Raw genomic sequence first — 23428 nt, 5'->3', positions numbered from 1 at the left:
CCAGCTTTTCTATTATTACAAAGAAAAAGAAACCATTAAAACACCAAACCACAAACACACTGTAGAGCCTTTTTTGTTTTCTTAACACACTTTTACAGAAACTGAAAGCACAAAGCTGCTCCAAAAGCACAGGATTAAGAAAAGAAGAAGATTTCTGTCAGGAAGCATATCTGGAATAATATTCAGGCCCAATCTGACACACAGACCATAATAATAAAAGTGGAGAATGATCAGAATCATTTCAGAATTTTCAAAGAAATCAAGATTCAGTTTTGGCAGCAGAGCACAGGGATGCACATGATGAGACTGAAAATCAAGTCTTCTGTATCTTTGTAAGTCCCGTGACTGTCTGGCAGTCGGTGACCTTCACCTCTGATGAAAAACTGAAATTAGATCTTTTCTCAGCTGATTTTAAAAAATAAATGTGATCAATGATCCAATCAATCATTGTTATTGTTGGCCAATACTGTGAAGACCAAACTAGGATTCACGTAAACACTGAGATTCAAAGTATAATTCAATGATTATTGTCATAAATGACAGATATAGTATTTTTCTATTTTGTATCGTATGTTATTCTGTTTATCTTATTCTATTGTTTCCCCTTGAAGTCACCTCCAGTTTGCGCTGATCCAGGACGTCACAGGTCTTGGATTCAGTTGTGGAGACGATGGTCTGGTAGCGAACACAGATCTTCTCCACGCCCTCCACCTGAGCTCAGTTTGAATCCGTCTCATTTCTGTCACACTGAAATGGAAGAACTGGAAAATAGACTTTTGACACGATTAATAAATAATAAAAGGAGGAAATACATTTATACAAAATCATTACAAATGTCCATTCATCACTGTAGCTTTGCATTGGCTTTAATTCGACCATTTTTATATTATAAATGTCTTATTATAATTATTATTGTGCATTGATGAATATCTGATGGAGTCACTTGTTTCTAATCTGACAATCATCCACCTTCATGCTCTGCAGAGCAGCCAGGCTCTCCAGCGTGGACGCCATGTCGGCCATCTTCTCCAGACGGCGGCAGAAAGAGTCAAACTTCCCGAAGATGTAGTTCTCACTGAAATCACACACACGTGTGTAAAGGTTAGCGTGACGCTGCTGACACGCTCTGACTCAGAGTCAGTTACTGATCACCTGAAGTCAAACTGTCTGTTCTCAGGGTTTTCTCTCAGTTTGTCTCTGACGCTGTGGAAGCTTCGCTGATACGCCGCATTCAGATTACAGCAGTCAGAGATTCTCTGCAGCAGCACCGGCCTGACACACACACACACACATGTTACTGAGTCTATTTGTTAGTCTGAGTCTAAACTCTATGACGATCTGAACAGGAGTTTAAGTCTAATGTAAGTTTCAGGTGTGCTGCGGTACCTGCTGTGCTCCCAGACACGCCTCATGCCCTGCAGCAGGTAGCTCCTGCAGGTGCTGATCATCTGGTTGGTGACCTTGAGCAGCAGTGAGCTCATCCTCTCTGAGGTGTTGTAGTACTGGGACACCACGTGGATCATCTTGATGCCGTTCATCAGACTGGGAATGTGCTCCAGCATCCTGGTCTGTGGAGCCAGGAGAAAAGGAAGACGGAGGATGAGAGACGGTTTGTCCGGTGACTGATACGAGCTTCAGTGTGAGAAACAAAGCTGCTGACACAGCAGGAACAGACAGCAGCCTCATTACTGACATGTAGAGATCAAATAAATGCACATTCAGGCTGAGCTGGAGAATCCTGTATCCACCATATCTGATCCAGTAACAAGAAAACGGTTTGTCATCAGAACACGATGCAAAAGAAGAAATAATAAAAACCATTAAAAAAGAAGCTGGTGGAGGTGAAACACCCGACTCATCAGCACAAACTGACAAATTCACCATCACAGAAAATACAAACTAATAAAAAAGATCAATCAGAGAAATACTGCTGATAAATCAGAGCTGGAACATCTCAGACTGAGCTGTGATCTCTGTCCTATTGAAACCTGTTTGTCTCTTTGATCTTTTTAAACATTTTTAAAAGTCTGAAACTGAGAAAAGAAAAGAAGAAGTCTTTAGTTTTTAAACAGTCACTTTAATTCTTTCTTCTTCTTCTTAAGTTACAGACAGGCCTTTGTCTCAGCTGTGACTTGTGACTACACCCTCTCTGTGAATGATGTGTGACGATGTCTTCACTGTTTTCTGTTCCTCACAATCATGAAGGACTCAAACAGCTGCAGACGGTTTTATACAGAAAGACATGAAGAGTGTTTTTCTCACAGGAGTGGATTTTTCCACAGATCCAAAGAACTTGTTGAGGGTGTAAAGATACTTGACGTTGTCCTTTGCCTCGTTGGCCACCACAGTGATGTCTCTGTCCTGATAAATCAATAAATCGATCAGTGATGATGTCAGCATCGTCGAGACAACAGCTGTGAACTGAAGGCATGCAGGCACCCAGACTGAGCCACCTGCAGGACCCCCAGAGACCTCTTCACCTGAGAGCCCTTCACTTCCTCCAGCAGACTGACACACACACACACACACACACACACACACACACACACACACACACACACACACACACACACACACACACACACACAGCTGTTCAAAGGCTGTTTGCTTGTATTCGTGGCAGTGTTGATGTCGTACTTGCACATAAACTCTATATTGGACTCTGATGTGTCGCTCCATACCTGCCACCTACTGGTCAGCCAGTGTAAGTGCGCAAAACATTTCTTCAAACCAAGATGGAAAAATACATGTTTAAGAAAATGAAGTTCAAAAATCTTTTTTCATCCCTAAAGATGAATAAAAATACTAAAGAAAGAATCCTGATTGATGTCGTCATAATTCATGCATGAAAGGGTTAAAAACTATTATACAAACAAACACATGAATATTTTGGAACATTTCAACTTTAAAGAGCAGAAAGAGAAATAACAGAAAGTTATATTGTGTAAAAGTGGTTTTGTCCTGAAGTCTCAGAGTGGAGACTAAACTGTTCCAGGTCTGAGGAGCTTCTGTCCACAGACGTCAGATCATGTTTGATAAACTGAGTTTAAAGTGAAACCTGTAAATGCTGACGCTACAGGAGATCCAGCTGAGAGGACACGTCTACCTGTTGAAGGTCACCGTGCGGCTCTTCCAGTGCTCCAGCTCGACCGACGGCCCGATGTCGTCGGCCTCTTTTCTCATCTGCTTGCTCTCCGTCAGTACCTGCTTGATTTGATTGGTCCACAGGGTCAACACCTCCTCCAGACACTCCACCAGCTCACTGTTATTAGCTGAGAGTGAAACACACGAGTTCCTCCAAACACACGTGAACACGGACTCATTATTTCAAAGAAGCCATCGTCTCAGGTCAGATTCTTCCTTCAGCTTCCACAGATAAACTGGTTTGATTTACCTGAGAGTTGATTTTTAAACCTTTAAACGATGTTTCCTGTATTTCCAACAGTCTTATTGTTTGTGTGAGATGTGAACAGCTTGAGCTTCATACCTGCTGCTCTGTAGTCTGCAGGGCTGCTCAGCTGGCTGATGGCGTCAGGAAGCTCCACGTGCTGCAGCTGTAACTTTCTCTCCATGTTCAGTCGGGCTGAGCTCAGATTACTGACAAACTGATCCACCGAGGACAGAAAGGACTGGACGTGTGGACACGAGGCGCCATCCTGCACAGAGCCCCACGACTGGGCACAGGGTCAAAAGTCAGCAATAACAACAAAGGTTAATGTCTGTGAAGGTTCTCAGTCATCCAGGTCATCGTAGTCAAAGGAGCTTGCAAAGAAAAGCGTCTGGACTTCTTTAAGTTGCTTGAAGACGTTTCACCTCTCATCCGAGAAGCTTCTTCAGTTCTAAGGTCAAATGGTGGAGAGTCCCAGATATAAACCTAGTGGGAGTAACCCCCCACAGAGGGACGAAAGGACCCCCTGATGATCCTCTAATCGCCTGAGCCAAGGTGTGAAACTGGGTGTGGGTCCCAATCAGCCAGAGTTTCGGGTGTGTTCATTGTGAAACCTGGCCCCACCTTATCATGCGAATTCCTGAGGTCAGATGGCCCAGGATGTGAGTGGGCGTTAAGGCGTCTGGGAAGGGATCTCAAAACTGGATTATAGATGGCAGAGAGTTGGTGTCGTAAACCCCCGCCTCTGTTCAAAGATGGTCGCTCACAGTGGACATAGATGGCTTCTTTCACTCCTCTTTCAAACCATCTGTCCTCTCTGTCCAAAATGTGAACATTGGCATCCTCGAAAGAGTGTCCTTTATCCTTAAGATGCAGATGGACTCCTGAGTCTTGTCCTGTGGAGGTGGCTCTTCTGTGTTGTGCCATGCGCTTGTGAAGTGGCTGTTTGGTCTCTCCAATGTAGAGGTCTGAGCATTCCTCGCTGCACTGTACAGACATACGCTGCACCTTCACAGACATATTGCCGTACATTTTGGGAGGAACACCCTTCAACTGGTGCGGGAGTATGAAAGGGAATCAAGGAAACTAGCGGATTATAGGAACCATCTCCGTTTCAACCTAAGATGTAGACAAAGCAGAGTTGTTCCTAAGAGCCTGCGCCTTGGATCCACTGTCAGGGGATACAGAGCAGACTTGATTCTACAGAGAGCACAAAATCACCTTTTAAGTGAAAGGATAAGACAGGTCCATTTCACCATAGATGCCCTCCAGATCAAGATCAGCCAGACCCTGCAGGAACTGGAAATCCTTCTACCCTCTCCAATCTCTAAGAGGTTTACAAGTTTGTGGACAAGGCTCAGCGGGCCCAACACTCTAAAGGAAAAGAAAGACAACGCAGGAAATTTCACACCTTGCTTTCAAAAACACACACTCCTCATCCTGAACCTACACAACCCAGAGAAGAAAACAGACCTGAAGTCAGTCAGGAGAAATGGGTTAAGAACTTTTCAGACAGGATTCTCACTGAACCTGAAAAGAGAGTATTAGCCAAAGGACTCAATTTTGCCATTTCTCCACAACAGTTGCCCATAGTGGACCTCATCACAGCCACAGAATCTGCCATACGGATTAATAAATTATCACAGACAGAAGCAGAGCAAATCAGGATGAAAGTCTCAGCCACGCTCTCCAGTGCCAAAGTCCCTCCATCCAACCTCACAATACAGGAAAAGAAGGCCGTCGCTTCCCTGAGCAAAGACCACAACATCACTGTTTTACCAGCTGATAAGGGAAGATGCACCGTGGTCCTAAACACTACAGATTACCATACAAAGATCACTACTCTCCTCAGTGACAACAATACCTACGAAGCCCTAAAGCGAGACCCCACAAGCAGCTACAAAAAGAAAGTTATAGCTTGCCTTCAAGACTTTGAAAAGGACAAAATTATTGACCGCCTTACATATCACCGCCTTTACCCAGGGGATGCCATACCCTGCATCATTCCTAAAATCCACAAGAAAGCTGTCCCACTCAGACCCATAGTCAGTAGCATAAACTCAGCCACTTATAACATTGCTAAACACCTTGCTACCATCCTTGCTCCTCTCGTGGGGAACACCCCACACCACATCAAGAACTCCACCGACTTCACCGACAAGGTCCAGAAACTTACCCTGGATCCAGATGAAACCATGGTGTCCTTTGATGTAGTCTCTCTCTTCACTTGCATACCCACCACGGAGGCCGTGGAGACTGTCAGAAAACGACTACAAGAAGACAGCTCCTTGGAGGACAGGACCAACTTCACACCCGATCAGATCTGCACACTGTTAGACCTCTGCCTCACCACTACATATTTCAAGTACAACGAAGGCTTTTACAGACAAAAACATGGCTGTGCCATGGGCTCCCCCGTGTCACCTATTGTAGCCAACCTTTACATGGAGGAAGTGGAAAGGAAGGCTCTTGGCTCTTTCAAAGGAAGAGTACCCAGCCACTGGTACAGATATGTGGACGACACCTGGGTCAAAATCAAGACACAAGAAGTGGAATCCTTCACTGCGCACATTAACGCTGTGGATAAAAACATCAGGTTCACCAGGGAAGACACAAAGGACAACTGTTTGCCTTTCCTGGACTGCGCTGTGCACATTGAAGAGAACGGCAAACTCAACATCGACGTTTACCGGAAGCCCACACACACGGACCAGTACCTCCTCTTTGACTCCCATCACCCTTTGGAACACAAACTTGGAGTAATTAGGACCCTACACCACCGGGCAGAACATGTTCCCTCTAAGCCTGAAGGAAAAAAGAAGGAACACACACATGTAAAGAAGCACTCAAAACGCGCGGCTATCCTAAATGGGCGTTCTTAAAGTCAGCAAAGAGGCACAGAAAAGAAGACCAGACACCAGCGAGGGAGGATAAGAAGGACAGACGCAACAACATTGTCATCCCCTATGTAGCCGGTGTATCAGAAAAACTCAGGAGAGTTTTCTCCAAGCATGACATCCCGGTGCATTTCAGACCCAGCAACACGCTCAGACAAAAACTGGTTCACCCGAAAGACAAAACGCCAAAACACAAACTTAACAATGGGGTGTATGCTGTACAGTGCAGCGAGGAATGCTCAGACCTCTACATTGGAGAGACCAAACAGCCACTTCACAAGCGCATGGCACAACACAGAAGAGCCACCTCCACAGGACAAGACTCAGCAGTCCATCTGCATCTTAAGGATAAAGGACACTCTTTCGAGGATGCCAATGTTCACATTTTGGACAGAGAGGACAGATGGTTTGAAAGAGGAGTGAAAGAAGCCATCTATGTCCACTGTGAGCGACCATCTTTGAACAGAGGCGGGGGTTTACGACACCAACTCTCTGCCATCTATAATCCAGTTTTGAGATCCCTTCCCAGACGCCTTAACGCCCACTCACATCCTGGGCCATCTGACCTCAGGAATTCGCATGATAAGGTGGGGCCAGGTTTCACAATGAACACACCCGAAACTCTGGCTGATTGGGACCCACACCCAGTTTCACACCTTGGCTCAGGCGATTAGAGGATCATCAGGGGGTCCTTTTGTCCCTCTGTGGGGGGTTACTCCCACTAGGTTTATATCTGGGACTCTCCACCATTTGACCTTAGAACTGAAGAAGCTTCTCGGATGAGAGGTGAAACGTCTTCAAGCAACTTAAAGAAGTCCAGACGCTTTTCTTTGCAAGCTCCTTTAACAAAGGTTAATGTGTTTCCTGTTTCACTTTTTACCTTATTCAGGCCAAAAGCATCAGGAGGAGCACTGCACACAAATCAGACTTTTCATAGATCATTATGTAACAGCTGCTCTACAGTCAAACCCCACAAAGAGAAACCAGCAGGTACAGATAAGCCCAAGGTGTGGCCTCCAGTAACACTGTGAGGAACCTTGGAGTCATGTTTGACCAGGACATGTCCTTCAATGCACATATTAAACAAATATGTAAGACTGCGTTCTTCCATTTGTGCAACATCTCTAAAGTTAGAAATATCCTGTCTCAGAGCGACGCTGAAAAACTAGTTCATGCATTTACAGTGGGGCAAAAAAGTAATTAGTCAGACACCGATTGTGCAAGTTCCCCCACCTAAAATGATGACAGAGGTCAGTAATTTGCACCAGAGGTACACTTCAACTGTGAGAGACAGAATGTGAAAAAAAAATCCATGAATCCACATGGTAGGATTTGTAAAGAATTTATTCATAAATCAGGGTGGAAAATAAGTATTTGGTGAATAACAAAAATACAACTCAATACTTTGTAACATAACCTTTGTTGGCAATAACAGAGGTCAAACGTTTACTATAGGTCTTTACCAGGTTTGCACACACAGTAGCTGGTATTTTGGCCCATTCCTCCATGCAGATCTTCTCGAGAGCAGTGATGTTTTGGGGCTGTCGCCGAGCAACACAGACTTTCAACTCCCGCCACAGATTTTCTATGGGGTTGAGGTCTGGAGACTGGCTAGGCCACTCCAGGACTTTCAAATGCTTCTTACGGAGCCACGCCTTTGTTGCCTGGGCGGTGTGTTTTGGATCATTGTCATGTTGGAAGACCCAGCCTCGTTTCATCTTCAAAGTTCTCACTGATGGAAGGAGGTTTTGGCTCAAAATCTCACGATACATGGCCCCATTCATTCTGTCCTTAACACGGATCAGTCGTCCTGTCCCCTTGGCAGAAAAACAGCCCCATAGCATGATGTTTCCACCCCCATGCTTCACAGTAGGTATGGTGTTCTTGGGATGCAACTCAGTATTCTTCTTCCTCCAAACACGACGAGTTGAGTTTATACCAAAAAGTTCTACTTTGGTTTCATCTGACCACATGACATTCTCCCAATCCTCTGCTGTATCATCCATGTGCTCTCTGGCAAACTTCAGACGGGCCTGGACATGCACTGGCTTCAGCAGCGGAACACGTCTGGCACTGTGGGATTTGATTCCCTGCCGTTGTAGTGTGTTACTGATGGTGACCTTTGTTACTTTGGTCCCAGCTCTCTGCAGGTCATTCACCAGGTCCCCCCGTGTGGTTCTGGGATCTTTGCTCACCGTTCTCATGATCATTTTGACCCCACGGGATGAGATCTTGCGTGGAGCCCCAGATCGAGGGAGATTATCAGTGGTCTTGTATGTCTTCCATTTTCTGATGATTGCTCCCACAGTTGATTTTTTCACACCAAGCTGCTTGCCTATTGTAGATTCACTCTTCCCAGTCTGGTGCAGGTCTACAATACTTTTCCTGGTGTCCTTCGAAAGCTCTTTGGTCTTGGCCATGGCGGAGTTTGGAGTCTGACTGTTTGAGGCTGTGGACAGGTGTCTTTTATACAGATGATGAGTTCAAACAAGTGCCATTCATACAGGTAACGAGTGGGGGACAGAAAAGCTTCTTACAGAAGACGTTACAGGTCTGTGAGAGCCAGAGATTTTCCTTGTTTGAGGTGACCAAATACTTATTTTCCACCCTGATTTACGAATAAATTCTTTACAAATCCTACCATGTGGATTCATGGATTTTTTTTTCACATTCTGTCTCTCACAGTTGAAGTGTACCTCTGGTGCAAATTACTGACCTCTGTCATCATTTTAAGTGGGGGAACTTGCACAATCGGTGGCTGACTAAATACTTTTTTGTCCCACTGTATTACTTCCAGGCTGGACGACTGTAATTCATTATTATCAGGAAGTCCTAAAAACTCCCTGAAAAGCCTTCAGTTAATCCAAAATGCTGCAGCAAGAGTCCCGACAGGGACTAGAAACAGCAGATTTCTCCTACACTGGCTTCTCTTCACAGGATTTACCCCTCATGGCTGCCCCTCCCTGCCCCTTTCTTTGCTTTCAGTCTCTTCCTGTTTAAAGAGAGTTTTTCCTTCCCACCATCAACAAAGTCTTCATATATGGCATCATGTGATCACTGGAAGCTTAAAACATCTCCCTTTTTGTGCTCAGTGAAAGCCTGAATCGATGGAGGTGTTTTACCTGCTGCGACCTGAGAGCAGGTAACATGATGTGAGTCAGCAGAGTTTCCAGACTGTTCAGGACGCCGCCGCCACCGCTGCAGTCCAACACGCCAAAGTTCACTTCCTGGAAGGTTGCACGAGAAGATCAGAATGATTGGCTGCATCCATGTCACAATCAACCAATGAGGTCTGTGCAGTTTGTTAAATTTGCAGGTGAGTAGGTGACCCAGACCAGTTACTGACCTGCTGCATGTTAGCGGTGGTTATGGCCTTCTCAGCGGTTCTCAGGAAGAACAGACATTTCCCCAGTAAAGGCTGGAAATACAGAACGTGATGGAGTTCAGGTTCCTTTAACGTGACGCAGACAGAGCACTTCCTCTGCACTCTGTCACCAAAGTTCACCATGCAAAGGAAAACCTTTCATGGGCTTTAAAGACGGGGTGGTTGGAGAGCTCTGCAGGCTGCTCATTACCACACTCTAAAAAATGTTTTGTTGGCTCAACTTTAAAAAATTGAGGTAACAATTTCCACTCAACTTTTTAAGTTACAAATTTTGCATATTATTAAGTAAATCCAGCAAGTAATTTTTAGGTTTGGCTAACTCAACTAGTTCAACAAACCAACATGATTTACTTTGACCTGTAAAAGCATAATTAAGTTTAAGCAACCTAATATTAATTTAAAATTTCTGGTAATATTGAGTTGACAAATTACATTAGTTGAGTTAATCTAACTTACTTTTTTACATATATCCTACTCACAATTATCCATGCAAACATAGCCATTTAAATTATTCCAACTGATGAAACAGTTTATTGCATAACATTTTCGAAGTAATACACTTCTGTGTCATACAACATAAATCAAACATTACAGCAGCCCTTTAATTATAAATGATTATAAATGGACCACGTTTGACCCTGACTGGAGGCATCGATTCTGAGTGCGACTGCCTAAACTGAGCTACTGTCCCCCCCCTCCACTGAGACGTTCTCCTGTGATGTGTCATGGGGGGAAGTGTTCCTCACGGTTGGACTCGTGAGAAATTCAGTCAGTTTATTCAAACTTTAAAACATTTTCAGTCTTTTCAGCAGACACAAATGTGAACACAGCACTTTTTGATTGAGTATAAAAGGATGAAAGAGTCAGTGATTAGTAACATTGTTGCTGACTGATGCTGTTGTAGAGCTGTCTTTGGATCCTCACGTTCCTGGAAGCCTTCCCTGGATTGCTCAGATATCATTAACTTGTTTGTGTTCAGTAGAATCAGGTGTTGTGGATGCAGGTCGTAGCTGTGTGAGGCCTGTACAGTCAGCGCTGTGTGAGCGCTGTGTAACGTTAGCTTAGACTTATTTCTGTTGTTATCATCCTTCAGGTTAATGTTGTTTTCATTATGCATCACAGGAAGTGTGGGTGGCTGTTAGCCTCACAGCTCCTTTTTGATGTTTCTGCTCTTTGTGGCTTTGTGTTACTTTGTGTCGTGTCTGAAACAAAGTGAGTCCATGTTACTAACTGTAGTCGGCTCTCTGTCTCATGCACAGCTGACTGTTGTCTGAATGAAAGTATTTTTATACTTTGTGTAATCTGTTGGGTCTTTGATCCCTTTTTAAACAGCATATGAGCCATATGTATGTGGGTATATGAAAGGTTGTTTGTAATACATAAAATTGTTGCTTATTCTAGAGCTGTTGCTGTGCCTGATTGGTCTACTCGCTCTAAACTGAAGGTTGACTTGATTATTTTGGTTTTTTACATGTTGTCAATAAACCAACTTTTTTATGATTTGAACGGCGTCTCTGACGTGTCACAGGCCTGTCAGCTTTCTTGGTGATTGGTATAGTTTTGAGCTTCATGCTCTGGCTGTTGTTGGGTTTTCCTCTTTTATATTAAAGCTTTTGTCCTACATTTGGCTCTAAAGTCTAATTCTAATCCCAGCACTGTGTCTGGGTGTGTGATGGTTGTTTTCCTGCTCTTTCTCATGAAACAGTCACAACATTCTCAGTCCAACTTTCACTCTTTGCTGCAGCTGCAGTGAACATGGTGCTGTTTGCCTTTAAGAAAGTTGTGCACAAAGGCTTTTTCTCTAGCAGACAGCTGTGTGGCTAAAAGTCAGATCACCTCCTCCCATTATTTTTTACCACCTCAGTCACACTGGACTGAAACAAGAGTGAAACTAGGAAGAATCAGAGTTTGTCCAGTGACTGCACTGATTTTCTTCATATTCACAAACTGATTCTAAGTAGTTGCATCAGCCAGCTAATCACCCGGACACTGAGCGTCCAACACGCTCCCTGAAGGAAACGATTACATCCTCCAAACAATCACAATCTGTCTCTGAATGACTGTAATTATTCTCTGATTTGTGAATAACTGGAATTTATCAATGCAGACACGTTGCCAACATGATGAAGTCAGTCTGAGTCGCATCTCTTTGGCTAACTTAACTCAAGCCTTTCCATGAGAGACCCGATCAGGAGCGACTGTCCTGGACACTCCCAGCATCACAGGGACTCACAAACCCGTCTACCACAGTGAGAAGACTGATCGTCACAGGCCCACATGTAGCTTTAGATCACACGTGTGCACTTCCTGTGGTCACTGCTATAACTCTAGACTCACCGAGGGGCCAGTGGTTGGTGAGGCAGCAGCAGCTGAAGTCATGTGACTAATGCTCTCAGCTTCTGTCCTCCTATTTGCCGGTGTCCTTCACGTGTCACACCTGGTCCAGAAAGAGTGAGAATGTTCAGAGCTTTAATGGAAAAGAATATTATTACATATAAAAGGCCTCTAACAAGTACTGTAGTGTTAATCAGGATGAAGTCCATCATGAACACTTCAGAGTGGTTCAGACAGTCGGTGTTTCATCCACAGAACAGAGCCTCCAGTCTGCATATCAAAGGATCCTGAGGAATGACAGTGAACCCCGAGTTCCCCTCATTACATTCATGTGTGTGACTGTGAGGAAAAGGTGATTGTATGAACGTGTGTGAGCGAGTGAATGAGGCTTGTATCAGAGTGGAGATAATGTCAGCGGCACAAGCTGGACGCTGCCAGGTGTCACATGTGAATCTGTGCATCAGTGTCTGCACCTTTGTGGAGGTGAAGCTCAGGAGGTTTGGATTTGTTCAAAGCTCTGTCTGCTCCGTCTTTCTTTCCCTCAGGCCTCTCCAGATCAGGAAGGAGGTCCTGTTCTCCTTCTCCCTCCTGGACTTCTGGATCCAGGGAAGGATCAAAGTCTCTCAGCCCAGCATCAGAGCTTCTGGCTGGGGGAGGACTGGAAGCTTCAGCTGGAGGCTGAGAGCCTGGATCTGCCATCTGAGTCACAATTCAAATATTCTCAGTAATCTCATTTTTAAAATATGCAGCTCATTCATTTTGACTGAATGTGGGACAGGGGCACATCTGTACTGCTTCTGCTGGACGTCTAACAGCACTTTGTAAATGTTGGACTGTTTGATCTTTCAGCTGCTTCATGAAGCTGCAGATCTTTTCATTGGGTAACAGTTCTGACTGCAGCATGCACTGCTCTTAAACCTGCAGCTATAGTTGTGCATTAATAACCTTCACAGATGTCCAGGTTACCCCTGCTGTGTGCTCTGATGCACATGTGCTGAACTCCTTTATTCACACAGCCACAGTTTCTCACCTGCTACCAATGAAAGCTGTTCGTTTTTAAATAAGAGATTTTACAAAAAGCTTTTTCTCTTTTTTAATGTTTAATATAAACATTTCATTTCAATAATTTCCTTTTTTCTTACATTTGACTGATGGTATCATCTTTCTGTGAAACTGTGCTGCCATCATCTATCATCAGACCACAGATAAAATGAAGATAAATGTGGTGTTAATAAAGCTCCCAAATAAAAACAAGACTCAGTAATAATAATGAGACGATGTCAGATCAGTAACCAGCAGGGTTATAATACCTGTGCTGACTCACCTGTGTGCGTCTGTCTGAGGACGAGTCTCTGATACTCTGGGACCAACCAGTGAAGTCAGACTAACAGTGGAAACAGGAAGTGAATGAAAGTTTGACTGTCTCCATGGTAACCCAGGCCGGGGGATTGTGTGTGTTTCTTAGTGACTCTGTAACCAAACACACAACAAAGCTGCCTCCTCTGTGGGTGTTAATTCATTTATAGTTCTTGATCTCTGAATTCAAACTCCAGCATAAGAAAGCAAGCAGCAAAACTTTATTTAAACAGGCAGAAGCACAACGTGCTGCTCAAAGCAGAAGCACAGAGGACAGTTTAAACCTCAGTAAACAGATTGTAAACACTGATCATGTGATTCAGTAGCTTATTCCAGCATTACAGGTAAAAACAGCTTCAGTTATATTGTTGGAAACTGACGCTGGTCCCAGATAACCTGAGGTGTTGCTCTTCAACCTGTAGATGTGGTTCAGCATTAATGGAGCTTCACATATTTGCTGGTTTGTGCACTAATAATTACTGAGGTCCCAGACTCTGCTTCAGTCCATCCAATGTCCTGCTGAGCATCTAATCAGAGTCCAGGTTTTAATGAGAGGCACTTTCAGAACTAAAGTGCAGTTTAAAAACACGTCACATGAAGATCACAATGACACCGTCAGTGGTCTTTGAGATTCATGGTCACAGCTCCACAGACTCTTTCCAAGTCTGTCTTCATTCAGGTTCAGCTCTGTGGAAAGGCATCGATCCTCCTCACAGAGAGCAGCGATCAGCAGTGAGCTGGCTTCACTTCCTCGTGTCCATCACGTCTCGAGCTTTATTTGCTCTGCTGTGATCTGACTGATTCCATCTCCTGATCATTGATAACACGCTGCTGCAGGAGTTTATCCAGACGTTTGTTTAAAACAGGTTCAGACACTTTTTCAATAAACTGTGAGCGAACTGTGAGCAGCCTCTCAGCTGCTGGGACTCGGGCCTCAGCTGGGACACTCCTCATTAAGGTTTCTGTTCTTGGTGCTGAAGGAACAAAGATAGATAACAGACATGTAACAGGACGCTGACCTGCAGATGAAAAGAGACTTAAGTATGATTTCAGTTGAACTTTTATGAAATAACCAGATGTTTGCAGGGTCATTTCTACTCTAGCTTCTGGCAGCAACCTTACCTGCAGGTAAACAGATGATTTCCAGGTTTCTGTCCCCTCTTGGTCTTTGACCATCAGAGTCACAATCTCTGGATTTGTAGTCAGGAAAACTTGAAATGTTGGATGGTAATTTGGGCCAAACTTTAAGTGAAATTGTGTTTGCTAAAAACCAACAGAAAGGTGCCATTTTCATGACCAGTGGGTTATCCAGCAGTTTGATTCATGTCAGCAACATTTAGTTTGTAACTGCTGACTCACCTCTGGCTGTATCCTGCTCTCAGGATCACAGTGGACACTGTACCTTTGACCGAAGCTGAAAAGACAGTCAGCAGGGGTCTGGATGCATTCAGCACCACGTCCTTGTTGGGCCTTCAGTGACAGGACAGTTTATTATGCTGCTAACGTTAATAAGTCTGTTCACCTGTAGAGCTCATTTAAACACATCAGGTGTAGAACATCATGTGTCATGGCGTGTCCAAATTCACAGGCTGCATCCTCCTGAGGACCCGGCCTTCAAGGTCTACGTGGGCCAGGTCCTCAAAAGGTCGGGTAGGCGGGAAGTGAGCGGCTGTGATGGTCTGGCCTTCAGATTTGTCTCACAGCTGTCTCGGTGGAGTTTAATAAGCTCGGCCGTCTGCTCCTTGCTGTCTAAAATATAACAGGACACTAAACTCTCGACCGTCTCACACTTCTGTTTAATCAGTTTGATGTTTATTCAGCTGTGTGAAAACTGTAACTTCAGCCAAACCAAACAAAAAACACTGAAAAAAGCCAAACGATAACATTTTTAAGTTATCTAAGTGACTTATATATCATGTTTAACCTGAGTAGCCAAAGACTGCAGGGGTCCAAAGACAATGTGCTGGGAGTTCACTGTTCTCGCCAGCTCTAGTGACCCTCGACCTCCCAGTTAGCTATCGAGCTGGTGGGTAACAGACGTCTCCAAAAACGTTGGAGCACTTTTGCAAATATGTGATATCTTGACAAACCGAGCAGATATTTGAAGTTTACACTCCTACATTCTCAAACAGGAGCCCCAGCAGAGATGGATGGCTGGCGCGGCTCTCCGGAGCCCCCAGTCGGAGCAGATGCAGGGCCAGCAGGTGTGGAGACCCCTGGCTGAGGCAGCTGAAGCTGTGGGTGGCTGTCAGCCAGCTCAGGATGCCTTTTGGGCTGCGGCAGCATAAAATCCTCAGCAGCCTGGGTAAGCTTGCGTGAGCTCTCTGTGGAGGCTGTTGCAGCTGAAATGGCTCACCCGAGCGGTGCAAACTTAGTTACCTTCAAGGCTCCAGAGTCAGCTGAGGTCAGCAGCTCAGCCTCTGGGGAGGTCCTGGGGAGGTTACAATCCCTGGAACAGCCAGGTCTCTACAACCAGAAACAGTCTTTGCATGTGCAGCTTCAGAACCAGACTTGAAGTTCGAGTTAGTGTTCGATGTCCCAGAAACATTCAGGTGCTCACTGAGCAATCTCTTGAGGCGAACACTCAGAAAATAAAACAGTCTTTGGCTGAGCCTTTGTCGGAACATTCATCGTCTGTGCTGGAAAGGTGGAAACATCTGGGAGATGCAGCCTTAACACACTGGGTTTCATACGTCCTTGGAGGCAGCTCAGTAAACTCAGGGATGCAGACAAAATCAGCACTTGCAGGAACACAATGTGCCCTCTCACAATGAGCTTGAAAACATAAACTGAGTTTTCCTCACTGACTGTTTCAGACAGGATTGTGGGAGCAACACAAAAAGCAGCTTCAGAGAGCTGGAAACACAGTTTAGTGTCTTTGCCTGCTCGCTTTAAGTCACAATAAACAGAAAACTCATTGTGTCTCATGTCAGAATCAAATCACTCATATACAGGAAAGGAAGAGGCGGAGCTTATTTCTTGCAGGGAGAGGTTAGCAGTCTGTGTCTGGATGCTCTGAAATCCTGGAATCCAGCTGTGGAGAGCAGCGCCGGTGTTCCAGATCAACTGGCGTTTAGATCAACTGGCGTTGGTCGAACAGATGTGTGGCAGTCTTGCGTTTCAGGAGCCCCTACCGACAAACCAGCAAAAAAACGCCAAATGTGTCATCTGTGACACTTGTGAGGTTGTCTCAAACACACTCCGTCAGTCTTGATGCTGTTGAACAACAAAATGTTTAAAAATGTGGCGAGTTTACCTGGTGATATCCTCATGCGCGACGCGATCGCGAAAACAGCAAACAAGTAACACCACGCCGTTGTTGTTCACAGGACAGCAAGAGTAAACGATCGGGAGACCCTTGTCATCGTTATCGTTCCACTCGCACGGTTTATTTCACCGAATTCAGCGTTTTTGCTCCACAACTAAAGCGAGCAGTTTGCTCTGTGCACCAACATGGAGTCGAGTCAACCAGCGCCACCTCTGGCCAAGTGCCACAGCCTACAGCCAGATCAACTGGTGACACACATCTGCAGCACGTTTGAATTCGTGTCATGCACATTTGTACCTTTCAATTGTGTGTTTGTGCGTCATGCAAATAAACCTTTGAAATGAATGAAATGATATCATGTATTTATTATCAGCCTACATTTGTACAAAATGCCAAATGACATACACATAGTCATAAGAATCACCATCCTGATATCAACACTTTTGCCCATAAGAATAATGTCGTGAACACATATATGACACACCAATATTTCACCAGTGTTGTAACTCACATGTCGCCAGCATAGTCTGCCTGTGTCTCCCCTCTGCAAACGCACATTTCAGAGTTGGATGTGATATACAGTCTGCATAAGTGTGGTCAATCCCATAACGATCCGTAAGGGGATGGCAGCTACACTGAATGTACAGCAGTCACACAGTGATCAGCAATAAACAGTCCCCAAAACTTGCATATAATCCCCAATGTGGAGCCCATCTACTGACTACCACATAGCAGCTGGACCAGTCCCCAATGCAGGTCAGTCCACTGCTGCCACCTGTGGCCAAGTACCATAGCCTACCACTAGATTAACTTGTGACACACATCTGCACCTGCTGCTATGATCACATTGAGTAAAGGCTGAGTGGCTGCACTCACACGTGGTGCATCCAAATCTACCCACAAATATGTTGAAACATGCAATGCCAGCAATGTGGATTGTCAACACTACAAACAATCAGTAAGCAAAGACAACAGGGATCATTTGTTTCTGTTTATTTAGCACCCACAACATTTGTAGTCGCCTTCTGCACAGGGGGAGTCCACACACACCGTGTGGTACCACTTCCCACAGAAGGTGCATTCAATCTGCAAGGAAAAGTAGATTGTCAGTGTCATTCAGCTGGAGTCAGGCTCTTGAGTAAAGCAACTAAACATGTCACAGTGTACAGATACTGCATATTTCTGTGCAACAGTCTCATCTGTGCATCACTTGCTGTTTCCATGCGTCCTGTAGGTGCTCTAGTGTCTTTGAAGTGCAGAGGCATGCAGGTCACCTGAACTAGAATTCCACTGTTGGTGCATCAAAGTGACATGTCACCCAGTGATGTTGAAGTAACCCAGTCAAGGTGCGTCCATCTTAGGTATTGATTCTGTTATCTTACCCAGTCATCGGTTTCTGCACCTGAGCTTGCCTCACCACAGGCACGACATAGCTGGGAAATGTCATCTATAAATACATATGTCACAATGTGGATACACACATAACTGTCACAAATGGAGGTCCAAATGCCGTTTCCCGGGTATACCTGAGTTTTGGAGCAGAGAGAGCGCTAGCTCCAGTCTGAGCCTGGCAACCCCCTCCTCGTCAACAGGGAAAGATATATTGGTCCCCGAAAGTATTTGTTCTGCAAGCTGAACATTGTCTACTCATCAGAATCTGTCCATTTAGGTACAATACACCATGAGCATTGTACTGACCTTGCATACAAAGACGCCACAGGATGTTAGGTCCTGCTGTTTTGGATGGGCAACAGTTGAGCATGTCCATTTGCCGATGGCTGGACATTTCCGTCTAACCAGAGCTCTTTCAAATGTTAAAAAAAAGAAAACACAGATGGGTACAAAAAACAAGAAAAGGAACAGGTACTGAATGTCATCCAGTGCAGCAGCCTTATGTGATCCACATGTACAAGTTAGAAATATGACTGCTGTGGTTAACATTAGCCTGTCGTGCGTACCTTGTCACATCCCTGCACCTATCGAGTTGTGCTTGTGTTGCCCCAAATGGGTCAACAAAGACAGCCCGCATTTCCTTCAGATACATTATCTTGAAAAACAAATGGAGATCATGTTAAACCTAGTAGGTTCACGTCAAATTCTGATGGTTGTGTGGCGTCTTACAATGAGTGTCCAGTGTCTGTTGTCACAGACTGCCCCAGCTGCCACGTCATAATTCAGCAGATCCAGCTACAAAGTGAAGATCGTGGCATTACATCATGAATAGTCGTGAATGAGGATGGTTACATGTCAAAGCCAACTCACCTTCCTGACACCTTTCATGGACCCCTGCCAAACTGATGTCACGAAATAGGAGTCCATAATCAATACAGCGTGTTGGCGCCCCACCAGTGTCAAATATGCATTTATGATCTAGGGGCACACACGGTACATTGTCATTCCCGTCCAATGAGGTGACCACTCATGTGGAAAACATCTACATACCTCACTTTCCAACTCTTTCCCAGGGGCCAAATCTGCAATGTTCTCCGCAAATAGCTTGTAAGGCCCAATTCTGGACCACAGCACCTTTCCCCTTTCACCAGCCCAGATTCTGGTTATTACTGTGAAGACAACATTGTCAGGAACTTGTCAGACATATCATTTGTACATTGTCTGCTTACTCACCATTTTCGGGGTCACAGCGAGACTGCACCAGTGCTGGCCCCTGGCAGGGTGGCGGTGACAGTGGGGGTGCTGATGGCCCCTGGCAGGGTGGCGGTGACAGTGGGGGTGCTGATGGCCCCTGGCAGGGTGGCGGTGACAGGTTCTTCAGCTTTGCTGGGACCCTCTCCTCAGGCTGGAAGTAGTGCGTCAGTTGGTCAACGTTGACCTTCACAGTCCGCTTGCCCTTCCCTGACACCAAGTCAGCACTTTTTCCTTCCAGCTTCACAATCCTCAAGGGTCCCAGCATATCAGCATCCAGTTTGCCACCTTTTCTCTGTTCCTGCCTCACATTTTTCCGCAAAACCATGTCTCCCACCTGGAAGCCATCCTCCTCTCCCCTTTCTGCCTTCCCCCTGCGGATCTTGTCTTGGGTGGTTTTGACATTTTTGGTTACGTCAGCGTAAACCACCTCCTGGGATTTTAGGCCCTCACACACGTCTTCATTCGAAATGAGTTTAGTGACCATGCCCTCTGTAACCTGCCAAAATACAATGACTGAGTAACTGGATTAGGATTGAGACATCTTCTCTCTTGTACATCACACCATTTTACCTTGTATGCCTTTGGGATCTCCGATGGATACCTTGCCTCTCTGCCGAACATGAGGTAATATGGGCTGTATTGTGTTGTCAGCTGCTTTTTTGTCCTCAGTCCAAACATGGTTGACTGCAGGAATTTGTCCCAGTTCTTGGGCTCGTCACTCACCAGTTTATTGAGGGATCTGAAATGTCAATGCATGAATACAATATACTAAATGGCCATCGTTGTGACATAGTTACAGCACAATATATAAATGACAGTATTGTACCTCTGGATTGTGCCATTTAATCTCTCCACCAAGCCATTGGTTTGGGGATGGTATGGTGAGCAGAGGCTTCTTCGGATGCCCAGGGTTTTACACAGGCCATAGTTGACCTTGAAAAGGTGAACACATTGGTCATCCAAGCTGACATTACATATGTGCTTGAGCTACTAATACCCCACCTTGTTGCAGAACTCTGAGCCCTGGTCTGTTAGCAGTCTTTTAGGTGCACCAAATTTGTAGAAGAAATCCAGAATACAACTGGTGACCTCATCTGCAGTTTTGTTTTTCAGTGGGTAGGCCTCTGCCCATTTGGTGAAATAGTCAACCATCACACAAATGTACTGATTACCACCATCCGTTAAGGTCAGTTTACCCACAAGATCCATTCCAACGAGCTCAAAGGGCTCTGTGACCTGTGAGGGGGGTAAAGAAGAACATGTCACATTTGATGTATTTGGACAGTAACAAATATGCTGTCTGTGTTACTGTACCTCGATTGGAATGTATCCTTTCTTTTCCTTAATATTGGCCCGCTTACACTGGCATTGTGGGCACTGAGCAACCTATTGCCAAATTAAGTAACATTACATGTTAATGATCAGCAAAGTGCCTTGGAGCTGTAGGTTATATGGGTTAGTTAGGAGCAACAGGGTACGAACACAAGACATACGAACAACAGAGAAACAAACAAATGTAGAAACAAACAAAGGGGGGGGGGGGGGGGGTTCTTGGGTTTCCACAGTGCGTTTGAGGCTCATTCTGACAGAATGTGCTCACCCATTTTTTAATGTCACCCTCCATGCCAGGCCAGTAATAGCGTGCCATGATGGCACAGTGGGTCTTCTCCCATCCACAGTGTCCACCAAAGTGGCTGGAATGAAATTCCTCAAAAATGTCATTTGCCTCCTTGGCAGTGCAGACCACTTTTGCCAGGTTCTCCGTTCTGTTCTTCTTCCGCCTGCTTACATAGTACAGGTCTCCATCTCCATTGGGCATGTGGGGCGAGACAAGAACAAACAGACAAGAGGGAATGTTCACATTGACGCACAATGCTACACTCTGATGGTTTACATGACATTATCCATTGTACTCACCATTTATCCTGAAGGTCTCAGCTCTTCTTTTGATTGTATATCTTTCCCTGCTGGTTGATCCTTCAGGATAGCGATCATGGAGCTTGAACTCCAGGAGCTCCCTCACAATTCTGGGATCCATTTCCCTCACCTACACCTGTCCACCTATCTACCTACTCCACTGTACCACAAACACACAGACTAACAGACACACCACACAAACCAACTAGCACACCTCAGTCACTCACTTTCAGGAGTCCACTCTCTCACAAGCTCTTCCCAACCACACTGGCTATAGTTGCCTTCTAATCACTATCTAACTGTTGTAAATTCACTGACTGCTACCACCTCACGAAACCCACAGATGTTGGTTGTACTCACTGGGCTTATATAGACTGCATATGACCACCAATTCCTTCCAGCTGTGCTGCTTAATCACCTATATTGGCTACCAGTGTTCCTAGCAAACACCACACGGTTGCCTCATGTGACTCCAGTTGCACAATTGAAATATACAGAATCACAGTAGAGACATAGGCAGCCTATTCTGACAAGGTGTGTTGTGAGCACACTGATGACATATTTCTATGTGATCTATGTGTGGAATGCATATTGTTGTTGGGTAATAACATGTACAGAAGGAGTTGTGATGTCTACAACTTCATGTATATGATGGGATTTAAATGGATACACAATTGTGTTTCATGTGGTTGCATGGTTTATGGGACAGCAAAGACAACATTGACAATTACAAATGTGTTGTGCAGGTAACATATTCAAACGTGGTGATGGGACCAGCTGCAGATGTGTGTCATACGTATATCTGGCTGGATGATGGACAGAAGGAATTGACCCGTGTAGTCTTTGCTTACTGATTGTTTGTAGTGTTGACAATCCACATTGCTGGCATTGCATGTTTCAACATATTTGTGGGTAGATTTAGATGCACCACGTGTGAGTGCAGCCACTCAGCCTTTACTCAATGTGATCATAGCAGCAGGTGCAAATGTGTGTCACAAGTTAATCTAGTGGTAGGCTATGGTACTTGGCCACAGGTGGCAGCAGTGGACTGACCTGCATTGGGGACTGGTCCAGCTGCTATGTGGTAGTCAGTAGATGGGCTCCACATTGGGGATTATATGCAAGTTTTGGGGACTGTTTATTGCTGATCACTGTGTGACTGCTGTACATTCAGCGTAGCTGCCATCCCCTTACGGATCGTTATGGGATTGACCACACTTATGCAGACTGTATATCACATCCAACTCTGAAATGTGCGTTTGCAGAGGGGAGACACAGGCAGACTATGCTGGCGACATGTGAGTTACAACACTGGTGAAATATTGGTGTGTCATATATTTGTTCACGACATTATTCTTATGGGCAAAAGTGTTGATATCAGGATGGTGATTCTTATGACTATGTGTATGTCATTTGGCATTTTGTACAAATGTAGGCTGATAATAAATACATGATATCATTTCATTCATTTCAAAGGTTTATTTGCATGACGCACAAACACACAATTGAAAGGTACAAATGTGCATGACACGAATTCAAACGTGCTGCAGATGTGTGTCACCAGTTGATCTGGCTGTAGGCTGTGGCACTTGGCCAGAGGTGGCGCTGGTTGACTCGACTCCATGTTGGTGCACAGAGCAAACTGCTCGCTTTAGTTGTGGAGCAAAAACGCTGAATTCGGTGAAATAAACCGTGCGAGTGGAACGATAACGACGACAAGGGTCTCCCGATCGTTTACTCTTGCTGTCCTGTGAACAACAACGGCGTGGTGTTACTTGTTTGCTGTTTTCGCGATCGCGTCGCGCATGAGGATATCACCAGGTAAACTCGCCACATTTTTAAACATTTTGTTGTTCAACAGCATCAAGACTGACGGAGTGTGTTTGAGACAACCTCACAAGTGTCACAGATGACACATTTGGCGTTTTTTTGCTGGTTTGTCGGTAGGGGCTCCTGAAACGCAAGACTGCCACACATCTGTTCGACCAACGCCAGTTGATCTAAACGCCAGTTGATCTGGAACACCGGCGGCGTGGACGCAGTTTAGTAATCAGGGAACGGGAGACAGGAGGGAAACACAGCTGGGACCAATTACACACACGAGACAGGAAACACTAACACAGGACTGTCAAAGTAAAAAAAGGAAATATGACACAGAGTCCAAAGTAATGAGACGTGGGACACAGTGAAGACACAGAAACAGAAACCAGAACTATAATCACAAAACAAACTCAGCA

At 45.0% G+C, this 23428-nt stretch overlaps 1 protein-coding gene across 1 annotated transcript; it reads right to left on the bottom strand.

Moving 5' to 3' along the window:
• Positions 1-598: 598 nt before the first annotated feature.
• LOC147318465 (dynein axonemal heavy chain 5-like) lies at positions 599-9793 on the bottom strand. The gene is made up of 7 exons (XM_086310419.1): positions 9632-9793; positions 9408-9512; positions 3488-3674; positions 3107-3207; positions 1387-1568; positions 1153-1272; positions 599-1075 (listed from the first exon to the last, which is right to left on the bottom strand). The coding sequence occupies exons 1-7, from the start codon at positions 9791-9793 to the stop codon at positions 940-942; spliced, it is 993 nt and encodes a 330-aa protein (XP_086166545.1). The 3' UTR covers positions 599-939.
• Between the last annotated feature and the right edge of the window lie 13635 nt (positions 9794-23428).

Source organism: Aulonocara sp. 'chitande type north' Nkhata Bay, linkage group LG11 (genome assembly GCF_057382095.1).
Source record: "Aulonocara sp. 'chitande type north' Nkhata Bay isolate Kocher_YH1m ecotype deep benthic linkage group LG11, A_spYH_male_GT1.1, whole genome shotgun sequence".
NCBI lineage: Eukaryota > Metazoa > Chordata > Actinopteri > Cichliformes > Cichlidae > Aulonocara > Aulonocara sp. 'chitande type north' Nkhata Bay.
This window is presented reverse-complemented; position numbering and strand designations above follow the sequence as displayed.

Excerpts from the sequence above, each read along its gene's own strand:
- LOC147318465 (XM_086310419.1), bottom strand. The coding sequence starts at position 9,793 with ATGGTGAACTTTGGTGACAGAGTGCAGAGGAAGTGCTCTGTCTGCGTC. Across the intron at positions 3,208-3,487 it reads TGCAGACTACAGAGCAGCAG|CAGGTACTGACGGAGAGCAA; the intron begins GTATGAAGCTCA and ends AATCAAATCAAG. Across the intron at positions 1,273-1,386 it reads CGTGTCTGGGAGCACAGCAG|GCCGGTGCTGCTGCAGAGAA; the intron begins GTACCGCAGCAC and ends TGTGTGTGTCAG.